Raw genomic sequence first — 21,000 nt, forward strand, 5'->3', positions numbered from 1 at the left:
GAAGAAATCTACCTATGAGCAAAGACTGTAGAACACCATGATTTCTAAATCATGCCTTCGTGATTTGGAGTGGTGTAAATCGCATCACAATGCTTCGACCCCCCGGCCCCCATAGTTTAAAATAATACCAATAGACCTGTGAGGATAATAAAAGATGGTCCTTTTTAAGCAGGTCACATGTATAGAGGAATGGAATCTGCCATAAAGCATATATATATACACATACATATATATATATATACATATATATATATAATGAAGTTAAATCATTTGCAAAATAATTTCATTTGATGAAGCCATTTGACCAAGGTGTAAACATACAAGGCACTGTCTGGTCATCTTTCATTGTGGGAAACAATAGGCAGCAAATCTTATTAAGAAAAAAAAAAAACTCTTCTGGTAAGCAACTCTAGCCTAGTTAAATATTTGAATTAAATTTCAAAAATACAAATGTTTAAATCAGCATTACAGAGTAAGAGCTGGAAGGTGTCTCAGTGATTATCCAGGCTAATTTCTTTGTTTTACAGAAAGAGCAACTTCAGTGATTCAACCAAAGTCAGATAAATAAGCAGCAGGTCTGGCATTCAACCTAGATCTTAGGACTCAAGTTCAGTGCTTTTACCATAGTGCTTTTCCAGGTGTTGCTGTTGGTGTGTAAAGTAACTTTGGCCACTTACAAAGTGGTTTCACTTAGAGGCTCTGATGAGTCTACTTAATTAATACAATTCACGGTTACTGGTAGCCATCTACCAGTACAGCCTGTCTAATCAAACATCAAGTCCTTGATGACCACCTATTAATATGTGTGCAGCAACACAGGGAATGCAGAAGTATGACAGTCTTTATATCCAAATACTTCAAAGCTACTTGAGATTAAGCTAACAGCTTAAACAGGGTCTAAAGCACGATGATGAATATGTGGTGCAAATCACAGATGATCCTCGACATACCATGGGGCTATATTCAGAAAAATCCATCATAAGCTGAAATATCAAGTTGAAAATGCATTTAATACACCTAACCTACTGAATGAACATCATAGCTTAGCCTAGCCTACCTTAAATATGCTAAGGATAGTTACATTAGCCTGTAGCTGGCAAAGTCATTTCAAAAAACACAAGGCAACACAGTACACTATAGAATATCTGTTGTTTACCCTCAGGATCACATGGCTGATAGGAGATACTGCTTGCTGCCACTGCCCAGTGTCAGGAGAGAGTATTGTACCATATATCACTAGCCCAGGAAAAGGCCAAAATTTGAAGTATAGTTTCTACTGAATGTGTATCATTTTTGCAGCATCATAAAGTTGAAAAATCATTAAGTTGAACCATCATAAGTTGGGGACTATCTGTCTTAGTGTCAAAATATTTCAGAAAAGGACACCATCTCTACAAAAAATAAAAATTAAAAATTAGCCAGGTGTGGTGGCACATGCATGTAATTCCTAGCTACTCAGGAGGCTGAGGCAGGATAACTGCTTGAGCCTAGGGGTTCGAGGCTGCAGTGAGCTATGATGGTGCCATTCCACTCCAGCCTAGGTGACAGAATGAGACTCTGTCTCTAAAAAATTAAAAAAGGGTCATGATGGCCAGATATTCAAGTAAATGAATGGAGAGTTCCATGTCCAGCCTTGAGGGAATAAAAACTAAAACTGGACCAGTCCTCCCACTGTAAACAACAGTTTCAGAGAGTAGACAGCAGGAAGCCCAGTACTGTGATCAGAGAAAAACAGAGAAATCAATGAGGTGCATTTTGTGATCCCCCATTTCTGTCTGGAGCCACTTACCAGATTCCAGGGCAGAGAGGGGAAATACAGAGTATATGGGTCTTGTGGAGCTGTGGAGATAAAGATCAGAGTTCAAAGAGGCTGCAGCACCTGAAATTTGCAGTGCAGAGTATCTAAGAGAAGGGTGCTATGCAGAAAAAGAGGTTCAGAAATCTCAGAGGGGGGTCTATTTGTGTCTTTAGCCCTAAACTAAGCTAAACATTCACAGTGTGAAAGCCCATGGGCCAGACAAAGAATAATCAGCCCATGGGCCAGACAAAGAATAATCAGAAAAGTGTTAGCTGAACAACTATCAAAATTATCACAGGACTAGAAGATATTTAAGATGTGAACAAATATAGTGGAGAGAACTCATTCAGCTCCCAGGGAATTCCACGCCTTAAGAACAGGGCTAGACTAGAGCTAGAATGCCCCAGGAGAATCAACCTCTCAGACTGAACCTGAACAGGGAAATAGAAAACACATATTTTCTGTATTTGGAGAGCTTAACTCTTCTCACTCAGTAATTAACAGTAAATGTAGAGAGAAAATCAGTAAGTTATAGACATCAACACGATCAACTAACACGACCTAATTAATATGTGTAATACATTACAGCCAGTCACTGCAGAAGGCAAATTATTTTTACGGGTACACTAAGATAAATTGGGTAATAAAACAAGTCTAAATACATTTAAGATAGGTGAAATGAAACACAACATATTTTCTAATCACAACAGAATTAAGTTTCAATATCAATGACAAAAAGTCACCTGGAAAATCTTCAAATACTTAGAAATTAAACATTGACCTTCTACAATAATTAGCACAAAGGTCAAAAAAGTACAAGATAACTTAGAAAACATTCTGAACTGAATGAAAATTAAAACATGGATATTAAAATACGTGAGATGCAACTAAATAAATGTTTAAATTTTAGTGTTAAATGTTTACATACTTAAAAAAAGATAGTCTAAAATCAAAGATCTAAGCTTGCATCTTAAGCTAGAATAAGAGTAAATTTAATCTGAAAGTAGACTAAATAATAAAGGTACAAGCAGCAATTAGTGAAACAGAAAAAAAAATTCTAAGAAATTTAGAACTGGTTCTTTGAAAAATAAATAAAATTGACAAAATATTAATTAGACCAATAAAGATAAAAAGAAAGCACAAATTGGCCATATCAGGAATGTCTTATTGATATTAAAATAAAGGAATATTTTAAACAATGTTATGCCAATAAATTAAGACAATTTAGATGAAGTTGACAAATTCCTTAAAAGACAAATTGTCAAAACTGACATAAGAAATAGAAAAATTGGCCAGGAGCAGTGGCTCACGCCTGTAATCCCAGCACTTTGGGAGGCCGAGGTGGGTGGATCACGAGGTCAGGAGATCGAGACCATCCTGGCCAACATGGTGAAACTCCGTCTCTACTAAAAATACAAAAATTAGCTGGGCATGGTGGTGCGCACCTGTAATCCCAGCTACTCGGGAGGCTGAGGCTGGAGAATCACTTGAACCCGGGAGGCAGAGGTTGTAGTGAGCTGAGACTGCGCCACTGTACTCCAGCCTGGAGACAGAGTGAGACTCTTAAAAAAAAAAAAAGAAAAGAAAGAAAAGAAAAATTGGAATATCCCTGTATCTGTTAAATCTTCTCAGCCTCAAACCCACTCGTTTGACCTGCTTTATGATACTGGAGCTGGGTCCTGCCAACATTTCTCCTGTGTCAGATGGCATACTTAAGCTTTATCAGTGAAGGTTATAAAGACACTGCAGGAGGAAGCAGCTTCTCTTCTCTGTCCCAGTGTGCTTTTTCCTTCCTGCTTCTGTGGCATGTGGCTACTAGCAAGCAGCATTTGGGACACCCAGTGAAGCACCTCTTCCAGTAGGAGTTGGAACAACCAGTGGCACTTACTTTGCCAGGATTTTCATCAACAATCCTACAGGTGGTTTCCCAGAAAGTTTCACCAGCACCACAAAGGGTGGTTTCCTAGTGAGTTTCAGCAGCGCCTTAGGAGGAGCTTCCCCAGGAGTCTGACACATAGCCCAGAAGACAGTTTCCCACTTGCCAGCCCCAGCACACAGCATCTCAGCAAACTCTAGGCCATTCCAGGGTCACGCTATATCAACACTATATCATCTGCAGTTGAGATCTGAGCCTCAGCCATGTAAGGAGGATCTCTTCCGAGTTTGTTCCCGCTGTGACTACTCTGCCCCGGCCTAGGAAGTGGCTGGTCTCTACATCTGCTCTTCCTGTATTCTTTGGAGTTCTCTCTACCTCTTAGCTGCTAATCTCATTACTAGTTAATAATTCTTAACATTAGATTGGTCCTAGCATGGTTTGTGTCTCCTGACTGGACCCTGACTGATATAACTGATGAATTCTAAGATTTAAGAACCTCACAAACTTTCAGAGAATAAAGGAGGAGGCAGCATTTCCAAACTGAATTTATGAGGTATCACCCTGCCACCAAACCAGATAAAGACATTAGGAGAAAATAAAACTAGATCAATATTCCACAGGAACACAGACACAAACACTTTTAGCCAAATATTGGCAGATTGAATTCGCCAGTACATAAACAGGGTAACATGACCACTTGGTAATGACATATCTCACAAATGCAAAGTTGCTTTAATATTTGAAAATCAAACCATGTGATATATCACATTAACATAATAAAGAAGATAGTATAACTATCTCATTAGATGTAGAAAAAAAGCATTTAACATTCAGTACTCATTCATAAGCAAGCAGGAAGTAGGAAAAAAAATCCCTAAAGGGAATCTAAAAAAGAAAAAAAAAAAGAAAACTCTAGAACTAACTTCACACTTAATGGTGAAAGAGACTCTTCCTAAGATGAGGAACAAGGCTGATACATCTGCTCTTACCACTTCTCAACATTGTACTTGAAGTCCGGGTCAGTGCAATAAGGCAACAAAAGCATCAGAAACACAGCAGAAATATTGAAAAGGAAGAAGCAGAATTGTCTATATTCACAGATGACATAATTATATATGTAGAAAATTCTAAAGAATTTACCCAAAAAAAGCTAAACTAAAAAGTGAATTTCGCAAGGCAGCAGGATTGCAGGTCAATATACAAAAACCAACTGTATTTCTATGTATGAGTAACAAATAATAAACACTATTTACAATAGCATCAAAAACATAAACTATTTAAGGATACATTTAATAAAAAACATCTTCAAGATCTGTATGCTGAAAACTACAGAAACTGCTGAGAGAAATTACAGACTTAATGTATGAAAAGGTGTCACTGCTCCTCAGCAAATGCCAAAGAACTGAAATTATAGTCTCTCAGACCACAGTGCAATCAAATTAGAACTCAGGATTATGAAACCCACTCAAAACTACACAATTACATGGAAATTGAACAACCTGCTCCTGAATGACTCCTAGGTAAATAATGTAATTAAGGCAGAAATCAAGAAGTTCTTTGAAACCAATGAGAACAAAGAGAACATACGAGAATCTGGGGGGCACAGCTAAAGCAGTGTTAAGAGGGAAATTTATACCACTAAATGCCCACATCAGAAAGTGAGAAAAATCTCAAATTGACATTTTAACATCACAATTAAAAGAGCTAGAGAAGCAAGAGCAAACCAATCCAAAAACTAGCAGAAGACAAGAAATAACATCAGAGAAGAATTGAAGGAGATAGAGACACAAAAAGCCCTATAAAAAAATCAATGAATCAAGGAGCTAGTTTTTTGAAAAAATTAACAAAATGGATAGACCACTAGCTAGACTAATAAAGAAGAGGGAAGAATCAAATAGACACAATAAAAAATGATAAAGGGGTATCACCACTGACCCCACAGAAATACAAACTACCATCACAGAATACTATAAACATTTCTATGCACATAAACTAGAAAATCTAGCAGAAATGGATAAATTTCTGGACACATATACCCTCCCAAGACTAAACTAGGAGGAAGTCGAATCCCTGAATAGACCAATAACAAGTTCTGAAATTGAGGCAGCAATTAATAGCCTACCAACAAAAAAGCCCAGGACAAGATGGATTCACAGCCAAATTCTACCAGAGGTATAAAGAGGAACTGGTATCATTCCTTCTGAAACTATTCCAAACAATTGAAAAGGAGAGACTCCTCCCTAACTCACTGTACAACACACCATCCTGATACCAAAAACTGGGAAGAGACATAACAAAAAAAGAAAACTTCAGGCCAATATCCCTGATGAACATCAACATGAAAATCCTTAATAAAATACTGGCAAACCGAATCCAGCAGCACATCAAAAAATTCATCCACCACGATCAAGTTGGCTTCATCCCTGGGATGCGAGGCTGGTTCAACCTATGCAAATCAATAAACACAATCCATCACATAAACAGAACCAAAGACAAAAACATGATAATAGAGGCAGAAAAGGACTTTGATAAAATTCAACATCCCTTTATGTTAAAAACTGTCAATAAAATAGGTATTGATGGAACATATCTCAAAATAAGAAGAGCTATTTATGACAAACCCACAGCCAATATCATATTGAATGGGAAAAAACTGGAAGCATTCCCTTTGAAAACCAGCACCAAGGCAAGGATACCCTCTCTCAACACTCCCATTCAACATAGTATCAGAAGTTCTGGCCAGGGCAATCAGGCAAGAGAAAGAAATAAAGGGTATTCAGATAGGAAGAGAGAAAGTCTAATTGTCTCTGTTTGCAGATAACATGATTCTAAATTTAGAAAACCCCATCATCTCAGTCCAAAAACTCCTTAAGCTGATAAGCAACTTCAGCAAAGTCTCGGGATACAAAATAAATGTGGAAAAATCACAAGCATTCCTTTACACCAACAATAGACAAGCAGAGAGCCAAATCATGAATGAACTCTCATTCACAATTGCTACACAGAGAATAAAATACCTACGAATACAACTAACAAGGGATGTGAAGGACCTCTTCAAGGACAACTACAAACCACTGCTCAAGGAAGTAAGAGAGGACACAAACAAATGGAAAAACATTCCATCCTCATGGATAGGAAGAATCAATACCATGAAGATGGCCACACTGCCCAAAGTAATTTATAGATTCAATGCTATTCCCATCAATCTACCCTTGACATTTTTCACAGAATTAGAAAAAACTACTTTAAATTTCATATGAAATCAAAGAAGACCCCGTATAGCCAAGAAAATCCTAAGCAAAAAGAACAAAGCTGGAAGCATCATGTTAGCTGATGTCAAACTATACTATAAGACTACAGTAACCAAACCAGCATGGTACTGGTACCAAAACAGACATATAGACCAATGGAACAGAACAGAGACTTCAGAAATAACACCACACATCTACAACCATCTGCTCTTCGACAAACCTGACAAAAACAAGCAGTGGGAAAAGGATCTCCTATTCAATAAATGGTGCTGGGAAAACTGGCTAGCCATATGCAGAAAACTGAAACTGGATCCCTTCCTTACACCTTATAGAAAAATTAACTCAAGATGAATTAAAGACTTAAATGTAAAACCCAAACCATAAAAACCCTAGAAGAAAATCTAGGCAATACCACCGAGGACAAAGGTATGGGCAAAGACTTCATGATGAAAATGCCAAAAGCAACTGCGAAACAGCCAAAATTGACATACGGGATCTAATTAAACTAAAGAGCTTCTGCACAGCAAAAGAAACTATCATCACATTGAACAGGCAACCTACAGAATGAGAAAACATTTTTGCAGTCTATCCATCTGGCAAAGGTCTAATATACAGAATTTACAAAGTACTTAAATGTACAAGAAAAAAACAACTCCATCGAAAAGTGGGCAAAGAATATGAACAGACACTACTCAAATAGAAGACATTTACCTACCCAACAAACATGAAAAAAAGCTCAACATCACTAATCATTAGAGAAATGCAAATCAAAACCACAATGAGATACCATCTCATGCCAGTCAGAATGGCAATTATTAAAAAGTCAAGAAAGAACAGATGCAGGTGAGGCTGTGGAGAAATAGAAGTGCTTTTACACTGTTGGTGGGAATGTAAATTAGTTCAACCATTGTGGAAGACAGTGTGGTGATTCCTCAAGGATCTAGAACCAGAAATACCATTTGACCCAGCAATCCCATTACTGGGTATACACCCAAAGGAATATAAATCATTCTGCTATAAAGACACATGCACACATAAGTTTACTGCAGCACCATTTACAATAGCAAAGTTATGGAACCAACCCAAATATCCATCAACCATAGACTGGATAAAGAAAACATGATACATATACACCATGGATACATATACACTACGCAGCCATAAAAAAGAATGAGATCATTTCCTTTGCAGGGACATGGATGAAGCTGGAAGCCATCATGCTCAGCAAACTAACACAGGAAGAGAAAATCAAACACTGCATGTTCTCACTCATAAGTGGGAGCTGAACAATGAGAACACAAGGACACAGGGAGGGGAACAACACATACCAGGGCCTGTTGGGGGGTGGGGGGCGAGGGGAGGGAACTTAAAAGAATGGGTCAATAGGTGCAGCAAACCACCATGGCACACGTATACCTATGTAACAAACCTGCACCTTCTGCACATGTATCCTGGAACTTAAAGTAAAATAAAATTTTTAAAAAGGTGTAACTGCTCATGGATTTGAAGGGTCCATATTAGTCAGATATCAGTTCTCTCCAGATTTATCTATAATTTAAATGCAATCACAATGAGAATTCCATCAGGCTCTTTGTAGAAATAGAGAAAATAATTTTCAAAACTTTAAAAAAAAAATGTATCTGGAAGATGTAAAGAGCTCTTAAAACTCAATGGAAAAAACAGAATTTTTTAGATGAGCAAAATATTTGAATAGATATTACATAAAACAAAGTACATAAATGTCCATTAAGTCCATGACATCTGCTCAATAGCTTTAGTCATCAGAGAAATGTACATACTATACACCCACAATTAAGGGTTAAAATTAAAAAGAATGACAACATGAAGCACTGACAAGAATGCAGAGTAACTGGAACTTTTAAACATTGTTGATAGAAGTGTAAAACCATACAATCATTTTGGAAAACAGTTTGGTAGTTTCTTATAAAGTTAAACATAAAATTAACATAAGACCCAGGAATTTCACTCCTCAGTATTCATCCAGAAGAAATAAAAATATATTTGACACAAAGATTGTAAATGTAGACAGTTTTAATTGTAGTATCAGAAACTGGTGGGGAGGAAACAAATTGTGGTATATTCATACAATGGAAAATTCTTCAGAAATAAGAAGGAACAAACCACTGAATCACACAACATGGACAAATCTCAAATCATTATGCTGACGGAAAGAAACCATTCATAAGAATACATAGTACATGACACCACTTTCATGATGTTCTGGAACAAAGAAAACTAACCTATAGTGATAGAATTCCTATCAATGGCTGCCAACAATTGGGAGTGAAAGGAACTGACTGAGCAGGTATACAAGAGAACCTTCTGGGGTGATGGAAATATTCTGAAGCTTGACTGGAGTGTTGGTTACATGGGTATATCCATTTATCAAAACTCACTGAATTGTATATTTAAAGTAGGAACATTTTATTGTAAATAAATTACACCTCTATAATGTTAGTTTTAAAAAATATTAGATACATCAGCTGGAAATCACTTGGTTTTAACAAAAAATTTTCTCTGTAATCTTATTTATTCTAGCACTTATCTTCTTGTCTTCAAAAGCAATGCAAAACTTCACTGTAGCTAAGCCTATGTTAGACTTTTACAAATTCCTAAATAGTAGAATTAGTTCAATGAGTAATTCTTATAAATAATTCTAGATTTACTTTACCTACATGAATAACTGATTTGCTACTTAGAGCCACATTAATGCTTAGTATAAATCATACAACATGATGAACATGCTCATGTATATTTAAATATAAACATATTTGGACTTTAAAAAGTAAGTACATCTTAGGAGATGATGCAATTCTGGGAGTTAGCAAATGTCTAAGTGCTCCCCTCCTTCCACACATAAGGAGAGAAAAGCATTCATCAGCTGTGTGAGTCTGTTACCAGTGCACATGTGAGGACAGACCACAGCACAGTGAGAAGAGGCTGAGGAAACGACTACAACAGCATTGGCTATATCAGGTTTTCTTCCTTCTTCCAGCCACCTGGAAAAATGTTCACAGAGAGTTATAGTGGTTACAAGACCAAAACTTGGAATCAAAAAAATTAAATAATGCAAATAACCCAATTAATCTGCTAATATCTATTACTGCAGAAATAGTGTTAGAGGTAGTTTATTAAAGAGGCATTTTTAAAATCATCCCACTCATCATATCCTGCATTTCAAAAGTATCATCTTAAAAAGGAAAATAAAAAAATACTTTTTAGAGCATAAAGCATAACAGGTTGAAGTGGTTTTCAAAAAGCTACTTCTAGTGTTCTACAGCTTTCTATTATGGCAGCATCATCTTGTGATGAAGACATTGGCTCACTTGGACACACGGTCAGCATGCATAAATACATCTCAGTGATGATCAAGTTACTGCCATCTACAGGACCGCTTGCAAATAAGATGAAGAGAGCTACCTCAGTGTTAGCAGCAAGGCTTCGAGGTCTGTACTACTCAAACCACTCCTAAGGGTATGGCCAATGCACAGTTTGAATGTTAGGGAACACACCAGGTAATGTTAAAGATTCACCAGTTTTCCCCTTGGAATTAATTCTAATAAAATCTTCCACAGGGTAAATTAAAAATAAATTTCTCTCCCCTTTTACTCTTCATTATTTTTAGCCCAAAAGCCTCATATACTGTTCCAATGAAACAAGAACTGGCTCTGAACCAAAACCAAAAAGAAGGGAAGAAAATCCAGAGTATTCTATGATGCCCTGTTAAGTATTAGCGTGTGGCTTCCACAAGAAAGTTGTCAAACTGTGCAAATTCAAAGGAGTGAGTTCCAATTGCAGCCCAGCCATTCTTTGGAAAATTCACAGGGATGTCTGTCCACAGAGACTTGTCATTCAGCATGCCAGAGGCGAAATGACCCTAGAGTAGAAAGAAACACATTCCTTGAAACCATATGAAAATGGTCCTCTGAAGTCTGTTTCTTGATCATGTATGGCCCACTACTTAGTGGAGCAAATGTACTACTCACTCAAGACTTAACCACAGCAAAACACAATTCCACAAGTTTGAGCAAAAGTTTAAAATACAGAAAAAAACTCTAGGAAGAAATTTTTATCTACCTACTTAAATCGTTCCCAACGTACAAGGAATACCTCAATATTTCCTGTGCTCCACCAAAATTTAAAACCAACAAAATGCAAAACTTTTCAGGCATTATTATAAAGTTTTAGAAAAAAGCTCATTAAAATTTAACAAAAGTTATTTATAAGTAGTCACATGTACAAGTGGTGTGGCTAACAGCCACCAGCTCTTCAGACATGACTGCTGGAGTCAAAACATCTGCTTCTACCTCATTGCTTCCTTAAGGTTTTCATTAAGGAGCCTCTGCCCAGCCAGAAGAAAAATAATTAACCTTAGTTTTTGTGTTTTGTTGCCATGAATAGAATATCACTTCAAAGCCATATGAAGCTCCTACCCTTAAGTTGGAAAAACAGTAACCATCAGTTAAAGTGATGATGGAGTAGGGTGCAGCGGGTGGAAGAAGGGAGGCATCTATAAGGTGTGACTTACTGGTCACTGACAGTGAAAGAAAAAATTACACCTTCCTCAGAATGTTGCCATTCTACTTAGCTCAGTGCCTGGCACATGGTAAACAATAAATCTCAGCTCTTATTATCTTTATGATAGTACATTTATGAGCACATATTCACAGCATACTAACTACAGTCAATCATATAAAACTAGCTACTCTCAGAAGGTGAAGAGCTCAAAACTCAAAGCACTGGGCCAAGAACCAGAATAAATCTGCTTTTAAGTCTTGGAAGTATAATGTAATGGACCTTAATTTAGTTCTTTTATTTTATGCATGGAAACACTGAGGCTTAATAGATTAAAGCTCAAAGTCACAGGTTTTCACTCCAAGTCACCTAGCTCCAAATTCAGAGCCACATTCCTATTACTACAGACTTGCACAGCTATCTTCAGCTCTAGAAGTGCTTACTGAACATCTTCTGCTGCCATCAAACACTCAATATTAACACCGAGCCAAGGGACTCAAATCACAGATCACATTAAGCACAAAACCTGTCTAACAGGACCTTATCTCTCCTGACTCCCCAGACTTCAGCCACCCCAGCCTCCAGGCTGCTCTTCACACAATGTCAGCTACACCTGCCTTTTGCACCTGCCACTTGGTCTGCTCAAATTGTTCTTCCCAGCATTCAGGTCTGCACTCAAGTACTACCCACTCAGTGAGGTCTTTCCTCACCTCCCTGGTTAGAGAATCAGGGTAACAGAGCTACTTTATCTCATGACTCTATTTTTTCTTCATAATCATTTATAAACTTATTTACAAGTTTATTATCTCAGGATAGGGCTCAGCAAACTATGACCTACATGCCAACCGCCCTTTTTTTAATAAATAAAATCTTACTGAAACACAGCCACATCCATTGTCTATGGCTTTTTTTCTCATTATTGTCTATTGTCTATTGTCTATGGCTTTTTTACTCATTACAAAAGCCGAACTGGGTAGCCACAGCAGAGACCACATGGCCCACGAAGTCTAAAATATTTACTATCTGGCCCTTTACAGAAAAAGTTGCCAACCCCTGTCCTAGAAGAATATATGCTCTAAGAGAGCAGGAATCTTGTCTGTTTCGTTCGCTGCTGTATCCCTAGGACTTAGTAAAGTGCATACAGTAGGGGCTTAATAAAAATGTGTTGAATATAAGAATGAAACACATTTAACCCTCAAAACAACCTCACAGAAGTTATCTCCATTTTGCAGATAAGGAAATGGATACTCAAAGAGGTGGAATAACTTGCTAGAAGTCTCAGTATGTGTTAGTGAGGAAATATGAATGCTGGTCTGTCTGGTTCCAAACACTCCTACTCCTAAAAATATTAACTTGACTCATTAAGTGCTTACCACATATCAGGTACTACATATATATATATATATATATATATATATATATATATATATATATATATTCTCATTGAATCTTCATAAGAAAAGTGTTCTTCATGATGTCATGGATGGGAAAATTGAAGCTGTGCAATATAAAATACTTGCAAGTAGAATATAGTAGACTTCAAAGTCCATTGTGCTACCCACCATGCAACAGAACTGGGACAAGTCACCTGACAAGTGCTGAGAAGAATTCAACAGGTGACTGATAGTCAGTGACAAAATCCTCACATTAGCTGTAATTTGGAATATGGGCAACATAGAAGATGATGTTTTGTTTTTTTTATTTACACAAAGATTTATATGTCAAATACTGTTTAATGCACTGGGAATTTAAGATGAACAAGAAAGACAAGGTCCCTGCTCTTATGGAGCTTATATTCTAGTAGAAGGAGATGGACAGATATGCACACACACACAAAATGAGAGCTAAAAGATAAGTAGCATGTAAAAATTAAGCCAGGTCAAGGTGACAATGGGTGCCTGACAGACTACTTTAGTGCAGATAGTTACAGAAGACCCTCAGAGTATGTGGCAAAAGCTGAGATTCAAGAGGAAACAGAATGCCCATAGTTGATGAAACACAAAATAACAGGAGTAGGGGAGTGAGGTGGGTGCGAGCCAGCAAAGTCCTATCCATCCTAGTAGCAAGACAAGAGCCAATTTTTAAAAGTAATGAATCACATTATATTAAAGACACACCAGAAGAAACAGCTAAAATAGTGAAGAGTGGCTGTATCAGAAGTACAAGACACAGAATGGGGTCAAGAAGAAGGAACAGGATGTGAGGCAGGATGCCTCACATCCTATTGATATTTTAACCAGGTATGAAAAGTACCTGAAAAAAATTAAGAAAATTTAAAAAATCTCATTCATGATTTCAAAAAAACTCATAAAATTACTAAAACAAACCTAATCAAAAGTTTGCAAAAATAAAACTGAAGGACATAGTGGCAAATCTTAATAAATGGTGAAATATAGCATGCTTTTGTTCCTGTGTTCTCTCATGGGGAAACACATTATTGTTAAAAAAAAAAAAAAAGTCATTTTTTCCTAAATTGATGTGTAAATTTAATGTAATACCAGCACCATTTTTCAAGTAACTGAAAGTTTGTTTTTTAAAAGTCAAATCGAATAATATATATAGTGGAATAGCAAAGATAATTTTGAAAAAGAAACAATGAGGAAGTTGCCCCACCAGATATCCATTCATTGATTTACCAAGTATTATTCAGACTCTTGCTCTGCGTGGCTGTCAGGCACTTTTCTAGGTGCTACAGAGCCAGCAGTGAGGAATATGGAGAAAAGCCTGTCACTAAAGGAGCTATGTGCTAGTGAAGGGAGTAGGAAAACACATGAACAATTAACAGAATATGTGTGATGTCAGCTTGGGATAAAACTTTTGGAGAAAAATAAAGCAACAGAAAGGAGTTAGAGAGTGAGATGGGGCGCTGTTTTCTATCAAGTGGTCAGGTAAGAAAACTCTGAAGGAAGCAAGGGAGTAGCTGTATCATCAAAGCTTTTAGAATGTGAACACCAATTAAAAGTGTGATTTTGGATAATAATAGACAAACATCAATATGGAGAACAGAAAAAAGTTCAGAAACAAGCATGTGCACATGTGCTGATTTGTTACATCAAAAAGGTAGCCTTTAAATTATGGGCAAAAGGATAGTCCATTGTAATAAATGATGGCTATCCATTTTTTAAAAAATTATATTCAATACTTCCCCTTACAATTCACAAGTAAATTTCTGACGTATTAAAGACTTACACATAAAAATAAATCCTAAACTTTGTTTAGCTTGGGGGAAAAATGTTCCTAACCTTGAGAAACAAGAAGGCCTTATTTAAAACATGAAACATAAAAGCAATGAATAAAAAGTGAAATATTTGACAGTATCAAAATGTAAAACTTACAATCATCAAAAATACCATAAGCAAAATTAGAATACACATGAGGAAAGAGCATAGTTGTGACGTATGTAACAGACAATGGGTTACTATCCAGAATACATACTAAATTCACACAAATTTGCCAGAAAAAGACAACACGATAGAAAAATGAAGAAAGAAGTGAACAGGCAACTTCAGAGAAGAGAAAATACAAATAGCCAGTAAACATTAGATGTGCAAGCTCCCTAATTATCAAGGAAATACAAATCATATCTATGAGTTTGGAAAAAATCTTCAAATTCAATAATAGTGAATATTATTATAATTGCTATAAAATGGCTACAATTTGGCTAGTGTGGTATAGTTAAATAATCTATGCTACATCCAAACCAAATCTTCAATATACATATTGTTAATGCTAAAAAATAATTAGTGCTGTCATTTTTGGTGGTTGAGAGAACAAATTCCAAAGTTATTGGAATCTGATTTTTAATTTCTATTGCACTCTAAACAAAATTGTGAGAGAGCTATCTTGGGAGAGACCAACACATTATACACAAAAAATTTATCTGCACAGCATCCCTTGGAAGCACTGTCGAGCAGTAACTCATGATCACCCAGTGATTCTCAGGAACATTTTTATATTTCTATTATACTAAAATTAATCTGGTATTTTCTCTGACTAAAATATTCATGGAAACCAATTTCTAAAAATTATGCTTATAATTGAAAACCAAATTATTCTTAACCATCAAAAATAAATGTATATGGCTTTGCTTACATCTATAAGCTCCATGTACAGTCTTGGTTCAAGCAAACTTGAAAAAAATAGTTCAATTATTGACTCTTATCAATTATGCCTCAGTTTAAAAAACAAAATAAAATTTTTTTAAAAAATAGTGACCTGATAAAGTCAACTGCTGATGGTTCTCACATAGGTTACCCTCACACATGTAACTATCCTAGGGATGAGTGGCTTCCCGGCACCAAGGCAGATTCTTTGTCTCTCTTCATTATATGTCACACTTTCCCCCTCCTATTTTATAACAGAAAATTATAGAAATGCACAACAAAAGAGCATTTTACCTCCAGACTCCAATCAGCAATACTTACCTTAATAGTCAACGTGAGTGTATACCATTTTTTTGCTGTAACTTCAACACGTCCTAAAGCATATATAATCCATCCAGCTGTAACACAAAAATATTATCCCAATAGATATAATTTTGAGATCTCAATCACAGAATCATATAATTCAGTGGGGTTCTCGAGTGGCATCTGTATGTAGTAAAGTCAGCCTCAACAGAGAGCTATGTCCCTTCATTCCCAGATCTACAACTGAGTTAAGCCAAAACATTTTTCATTTAGCCATGCATTTAATAGCATATACTGAGATCCTACTCTGAGCCATATACTATATGTGAGCTCACAACAGAACCAGTGAAATAAACTTAAAAACAAGTGATAGTATGAGGTGTTAGCAACTGTAGTTCAAGTACACATTTATACATGACTGGATTGAATATGGAAGACAAGAGAGACAGAATATAAAATGTCCAGCCAGTCTAATTGGTCACATGGTAATAGTATTAACTTAGAGGGAGAAAATAATAAGTTAATTTTTGGAATTAGTGTTATTTGAGTGCCTATGAGAACCCCAGGACAAAATTTCAAGTAGGCGGTTTAAAACAGACAATAGGGACTGCAGACACAGATTTAAATTCCTAGTTCCAGTTCTGCCACTAACTAGCTTTGAGTCATTAGGCAACTCAATTAACCTCACTGGTTCTATGTTTTCGATTTCAATATCACTGAGGTAAGTTCAGATTGGTAATGCTATGAATATGTAACTCTTGTTCTAATATCCTTACTACCTACTTCCTCTTTAATTTTTATTTTATTTATGGAGTCAAAGCAAAGAGCAGAAAACTATAAAAGAGATATTTTTAAATTAAGGTAAGACGAAAGTCAAGAGACTGAGAATCAAGAAAAGTCACTACCAGTAAGGTCTAGCTTCAAAGGAGTGGTGTGTATCAAAACCAATCTGAAGTGGATACAGTTCAATCTGAACATATTTGAAGCATCTATTCTGGATAAAATATTATCCTACCTAACACAAGGGCTGTAAAGATGACTGAGAAAAGTCAAGCTATTTTCAAGTATTAACTAAATTCAAAAATGAGATTTTTCCATTTTAAGCCGATCAATTCCCCTCCTTATATTTCTATAGGTACAGCAGCAACAGTCTTATACTCTTGCTTTTATTTATGATGCCTCCTGAGCATTCTCTCCCTACCACCACTACCTCAGATGGTTTTGATACTATCTATGCAAATCCTATCCTCACAGCCCAGTTCAACTCTACAATACCCTTAAAAGCTTTTTACAATTATTTTCCCTTCCACAGAGCTGCCCCCATCTCTAGGAATTAAATAACTTTCTATAATTGTAAACTATTTGGTATTTGCTTACATCCCTTCCCAATTAGATGTCCAAACACCTTGGGTTGAATTCTTTTTATCACTCCCACAAATAACAAGTAGGTGCTCAAAATAACATAGCCCATAAGTCATATGCTATTAAAAAAAAAAAAAAAGTCACTTACCTAAATCACCTGTAACCCTGTAAGATCCATTTGCAAAAATCCAGAAGAAAATTCCTCTGGCACTTCTAATCAAAATACCACCTTTATTTACTCTTCCTGCAATGAACACACCTCCTGTGTCAGGGGTCTCTATGTAAACATCACACTTTATAGTCAGATTGGTCCTGCAAAATAAAACAGTTGATTAGTACTCTTTAAAATATGCCCTTTGTAACATAGTACAGATATGTCATTTCACAGCACATGCTTCCAAACTTCTAATTGAGGTGAGAATGTGATTTGCTAAGTCTAAGCCTGTAGCAGAGATGGGCTTCAAGAATCTTTATTGACAACAGTTTTAAATGTTACATGACTTAAGTCATTTCATTGCCTCTTTCAATGATTACTGGACAATAACAGTTATGATTTTTAAGTTTCCTGAGAAAATATTTTTTCTACAATAAAACAACTTCTCATCTTAAGAATACAATATTTTAAAATGCCACTATTGTCTATGAACACATTAAAAAGTAAAAAGTTCCACACAATTCTGAGGGAAAATGTTTATTCAAACTTCCATCAACAAAGAGAGGCAATGAAGGCAATGCTAGGAGCCTTTGGGAGAACATAAGCTATTCCGGGGCCAACTTTTACATTTAAATCTAAAAAAACTTTAAAACTCCAGAAGAAAAGATCTAAAATTATTTTTCTGCAAAGACCACAGAGTTGACTCTCTAGGAGGGCTTCTCACACCTGAACAGCACTGAAATCACCTGGAGGGCTTCTTAAACTCAGTTCACTGGCCCTACCCCACAGCGTGATTCAGTACATCTGGGGCAGCCCCTTGAATGTGCATGTCTAACAAGTTCCCAGGTGATGCTGATGCTGCTCGTCCAGGAATGCCACTTTGAGGACCATTTTCCCCTATGAAGTATCTGTCTATAAGGAAGCAATAAAATCCTGGTTCTAGGCTCACTGATCCACAGCAGTCTATCAAAGATGGGAAAAGATTCAGCTGTCCAGGGACTACCAGAGCTTTTACAGTGAGCTCTCCTCCAGGTTTCCTCTTACAAATGCTACCAGGTACAACACTTTCCTTCTGGAATGCTACAACCACCCCAAACCAACATGATCTCTGAAAATATTTCACTTCCTACTCAGTATCTAACTGCAAGTGGGAAGAAAAAGAAAGCCTGCGCATAACCAAGTCATAAATCAAGCAATATATCTCACATAAAACTGGAAACACCAAGAAATCCATTCTGGAAATGGGCTGGCGGGAATGAGATCTGGAATTATGTGGCTTTTACATTTCTGTGTCTTATCAGTGAATTTTGCACAGTGAAATTTTACTACATAAAGGAAAATATTACAGAAGTACCTACATCAGCTACACAGGGAGGACAATCCACACTTAATTATCTAAGCAGAGCTGGACTACTTTACAGGAAGATAAATGCTAAGTAACTCAAGCCCAGTCTCTCTTGTATGTCCTCTGACATCAGAGGGAGTTTTCTCTCCATAGATTATCACCAGCATGAAACCACTGGCAATCAACACTGGTACTTACATCCCTTACCTCCTTTCTGGTTCATCAGAAGTTTGAAAGTGCTACAAATACCATCAGCACCATAAGATTATTCTATTTAGAGTTGGAATGAGAGAAGATCAAACTTTCCTTTTCTATATACCACATTCCAGAATAAGTGATTCTTGCATCAGAACTTTCCAGGCAATTTCACAGATAATGAATGAAATGGAATAAAAGTGTGGTTTATTCTTCCACAGCCACAATCTCTCAGTAATGCTGAAAGAACAAAAACTAGCCAATACATAAGGCAAATTTGATCAAAGAGAGTTCAGCTGTGTGCAGGGAAAGGTAATTTTGTGACTGTCTTTAAAGGATTCCAACCAATGCTCACTATCAAGATAGAAGTAGCCAGTTATAGTACAATCTATCCCATATAATCAAATTACTGTGCTGGTAAATTACTAAATCTAGGTATAAGAGAGGAAGTTCTACTCAAAACACAAGTCTAAAAACTGTGAGTAGTGTGCACACATCGAGAGCAGATTTACTAAAATAGCACTACAGATAAACTAAACAAATTTCCCATTTCCTACCTTTAGGAAGAAGATGATTAAAATGAGGCTGTGAGATGTACGCCAAAGAGAATGGGCTACTCAGTCACACAGACCCGGCTTCTAGCCCTGGTTCTGCCACTTACAAGTGAAATATTGGGTAAATCTTATTCCAAAGATGCAGTTTCTCAGTCTGCAAGGTGGGGACGATGATATCTCCACCATAAAGTGGTTGTGTGGGAAATCCATCAAAGTGCCTACTATTACCCAATTTTTATTCCCTCCTTTTCCCACAATAAGTGGGCACAGCAGCCAGACAACAGAAATGAACAAGGGATTTGTGTGGATCTCTGAGCAGATCTGGCTGCCTCAAATAGAGGGTGGAGTACTGGAAAATAACACATAATAGATGAGACCAAATTATAAAGGGTCTTGGAAATCAAGCCTAGAAGTGGAAAACACAGGTAGCAGGAGAGAGTCACTGCATCTTCCTGAGCAGGGGAATAACATGATGAAAACAGGGCTTCAGAAAGATGAAGGCAGGCCTTTCTTGACACGCAAAACTGCAACTTCCTGGTTCCTTTCCTTTCAGAATATGTCACTCTCTTCCCTTCTATACCCTTCCTCATCCCTCGTCCCCACCTCCTTACCCACTGCAATAGATCCTAGTAAAAACTGAGTATTGCTATTTAAATTGTGAAGATGTATATGAAGATTCAAATATATGAAGATTTGGGGGAGTAAATCTTTGGATGGTGTTATATCTCACTTCTATACTACAATTAAGGGGCTTCTCAATCTTTTTGGAGACCCAGCCAGAAATAAGATTGAGTTTGAGTTTAGAAAGAGCCCTCTATGGTATTCAAGTGCATGGGGTATAGGGGATGTCACAGAAAAAAAAGTTTCCTATACGGCGACTTCAAAACTGGAGATCAAAACAATGAGACCCAAGCCTTGGACACTTAAACCCAGCCACTGGACTTACAATAAGACCATCAGTCATAAATAAGGATGCCACGAACTCCATTGCCATAATCGGAAAATCTAGGTAAAGTTTCCACCTCAGAGACAATGGGACAAGCAGAAATTCTGTGTAAAAACACAAGCCACAAATGTCATCCTAAATTAGGAAAGAATTCTTCACTGCACCTCAATAACTCTTCATAGTGTTATAAGGGTTCCAGGGGCTCTGGATAACTAAAAGTTTCTTAAGACTTATGTCACAGCTTGGGACTAGAATCAGGATTTCTAACTGGGAGTAAGGCACTTCAGGAGGGATAAACACTTTCTGCACACTCCATAGACAGGCAATTCAAGGCTCTTTTCAGAATTCTTTTCTCTTCCCTCTCCAGTTTCCAAGCTTTGGACATGGCTTTTTGGTGGCTTGGTATTACTAGTACTAGCTCTAAACCTGGAATGTTTATGTGTCTTTTTTCCCACAGTGGAATCATACTAGTTATAGGAAAAAATGAAAAAGAAACACATAAGACAGGTGGAATAAGTCAGCACACAGAAATTCTGTAACTAAAGAGGAAGGGAAAGTTTTAGTTTGGCATTATATT

The 21,000-nt window shown here is 36.8% G+C and overlaps 1 protein-coding gene across 4 annotated transcripts in view; it reads right to left on the minus strand.

Moving 5' to 3' along the window:
* Nucleotides 1–8,959: 8,959 nt before the first annotated feature.
* GALC (galactosylceramidase) overlaps nt 8,960–21,000 on the minus strand; it is a 61,472-nt gene continuing 49,431 nt past the window's right edge. For all 4 annotated transcript variants that reach the window (XM_003832737.6, XM_003832736.6, XM_034937962.2 and 1 more), the window contains 3 exons: nt 17,378–17,541; nt 15,886–15,962; nt 8,960–10,823 (listed from right to left, as the gene is read on the minus strand). In XM_003832737.6, coding sequence (XP_003832785.2) covers nt 10,677–10,823; nt 15,886–15,962; nt 17,378–17,541 — 388 coding nt within the window. In that variant the 3' untranslated portion in view covers nt 8,960–10,676. The remainder of the gene's footprint in view (nt 10,824–15,885; nt 15,963–17,377; nt 17,542–21,000) is intronic.

Source organism: Pan paniscus, chromosome 15, assembly GCF_029289425.2.
Source record: "Pan paniscus chromosome 15, NHGRI_mPanPan1-v2.0_pri, whole genome shotgun sequence".
Lineage (NCBI taxonomy): Eukaryota > Metazoa > Chordata > Mammalia > Primates > Hominidae > Pan > Pan paniscus.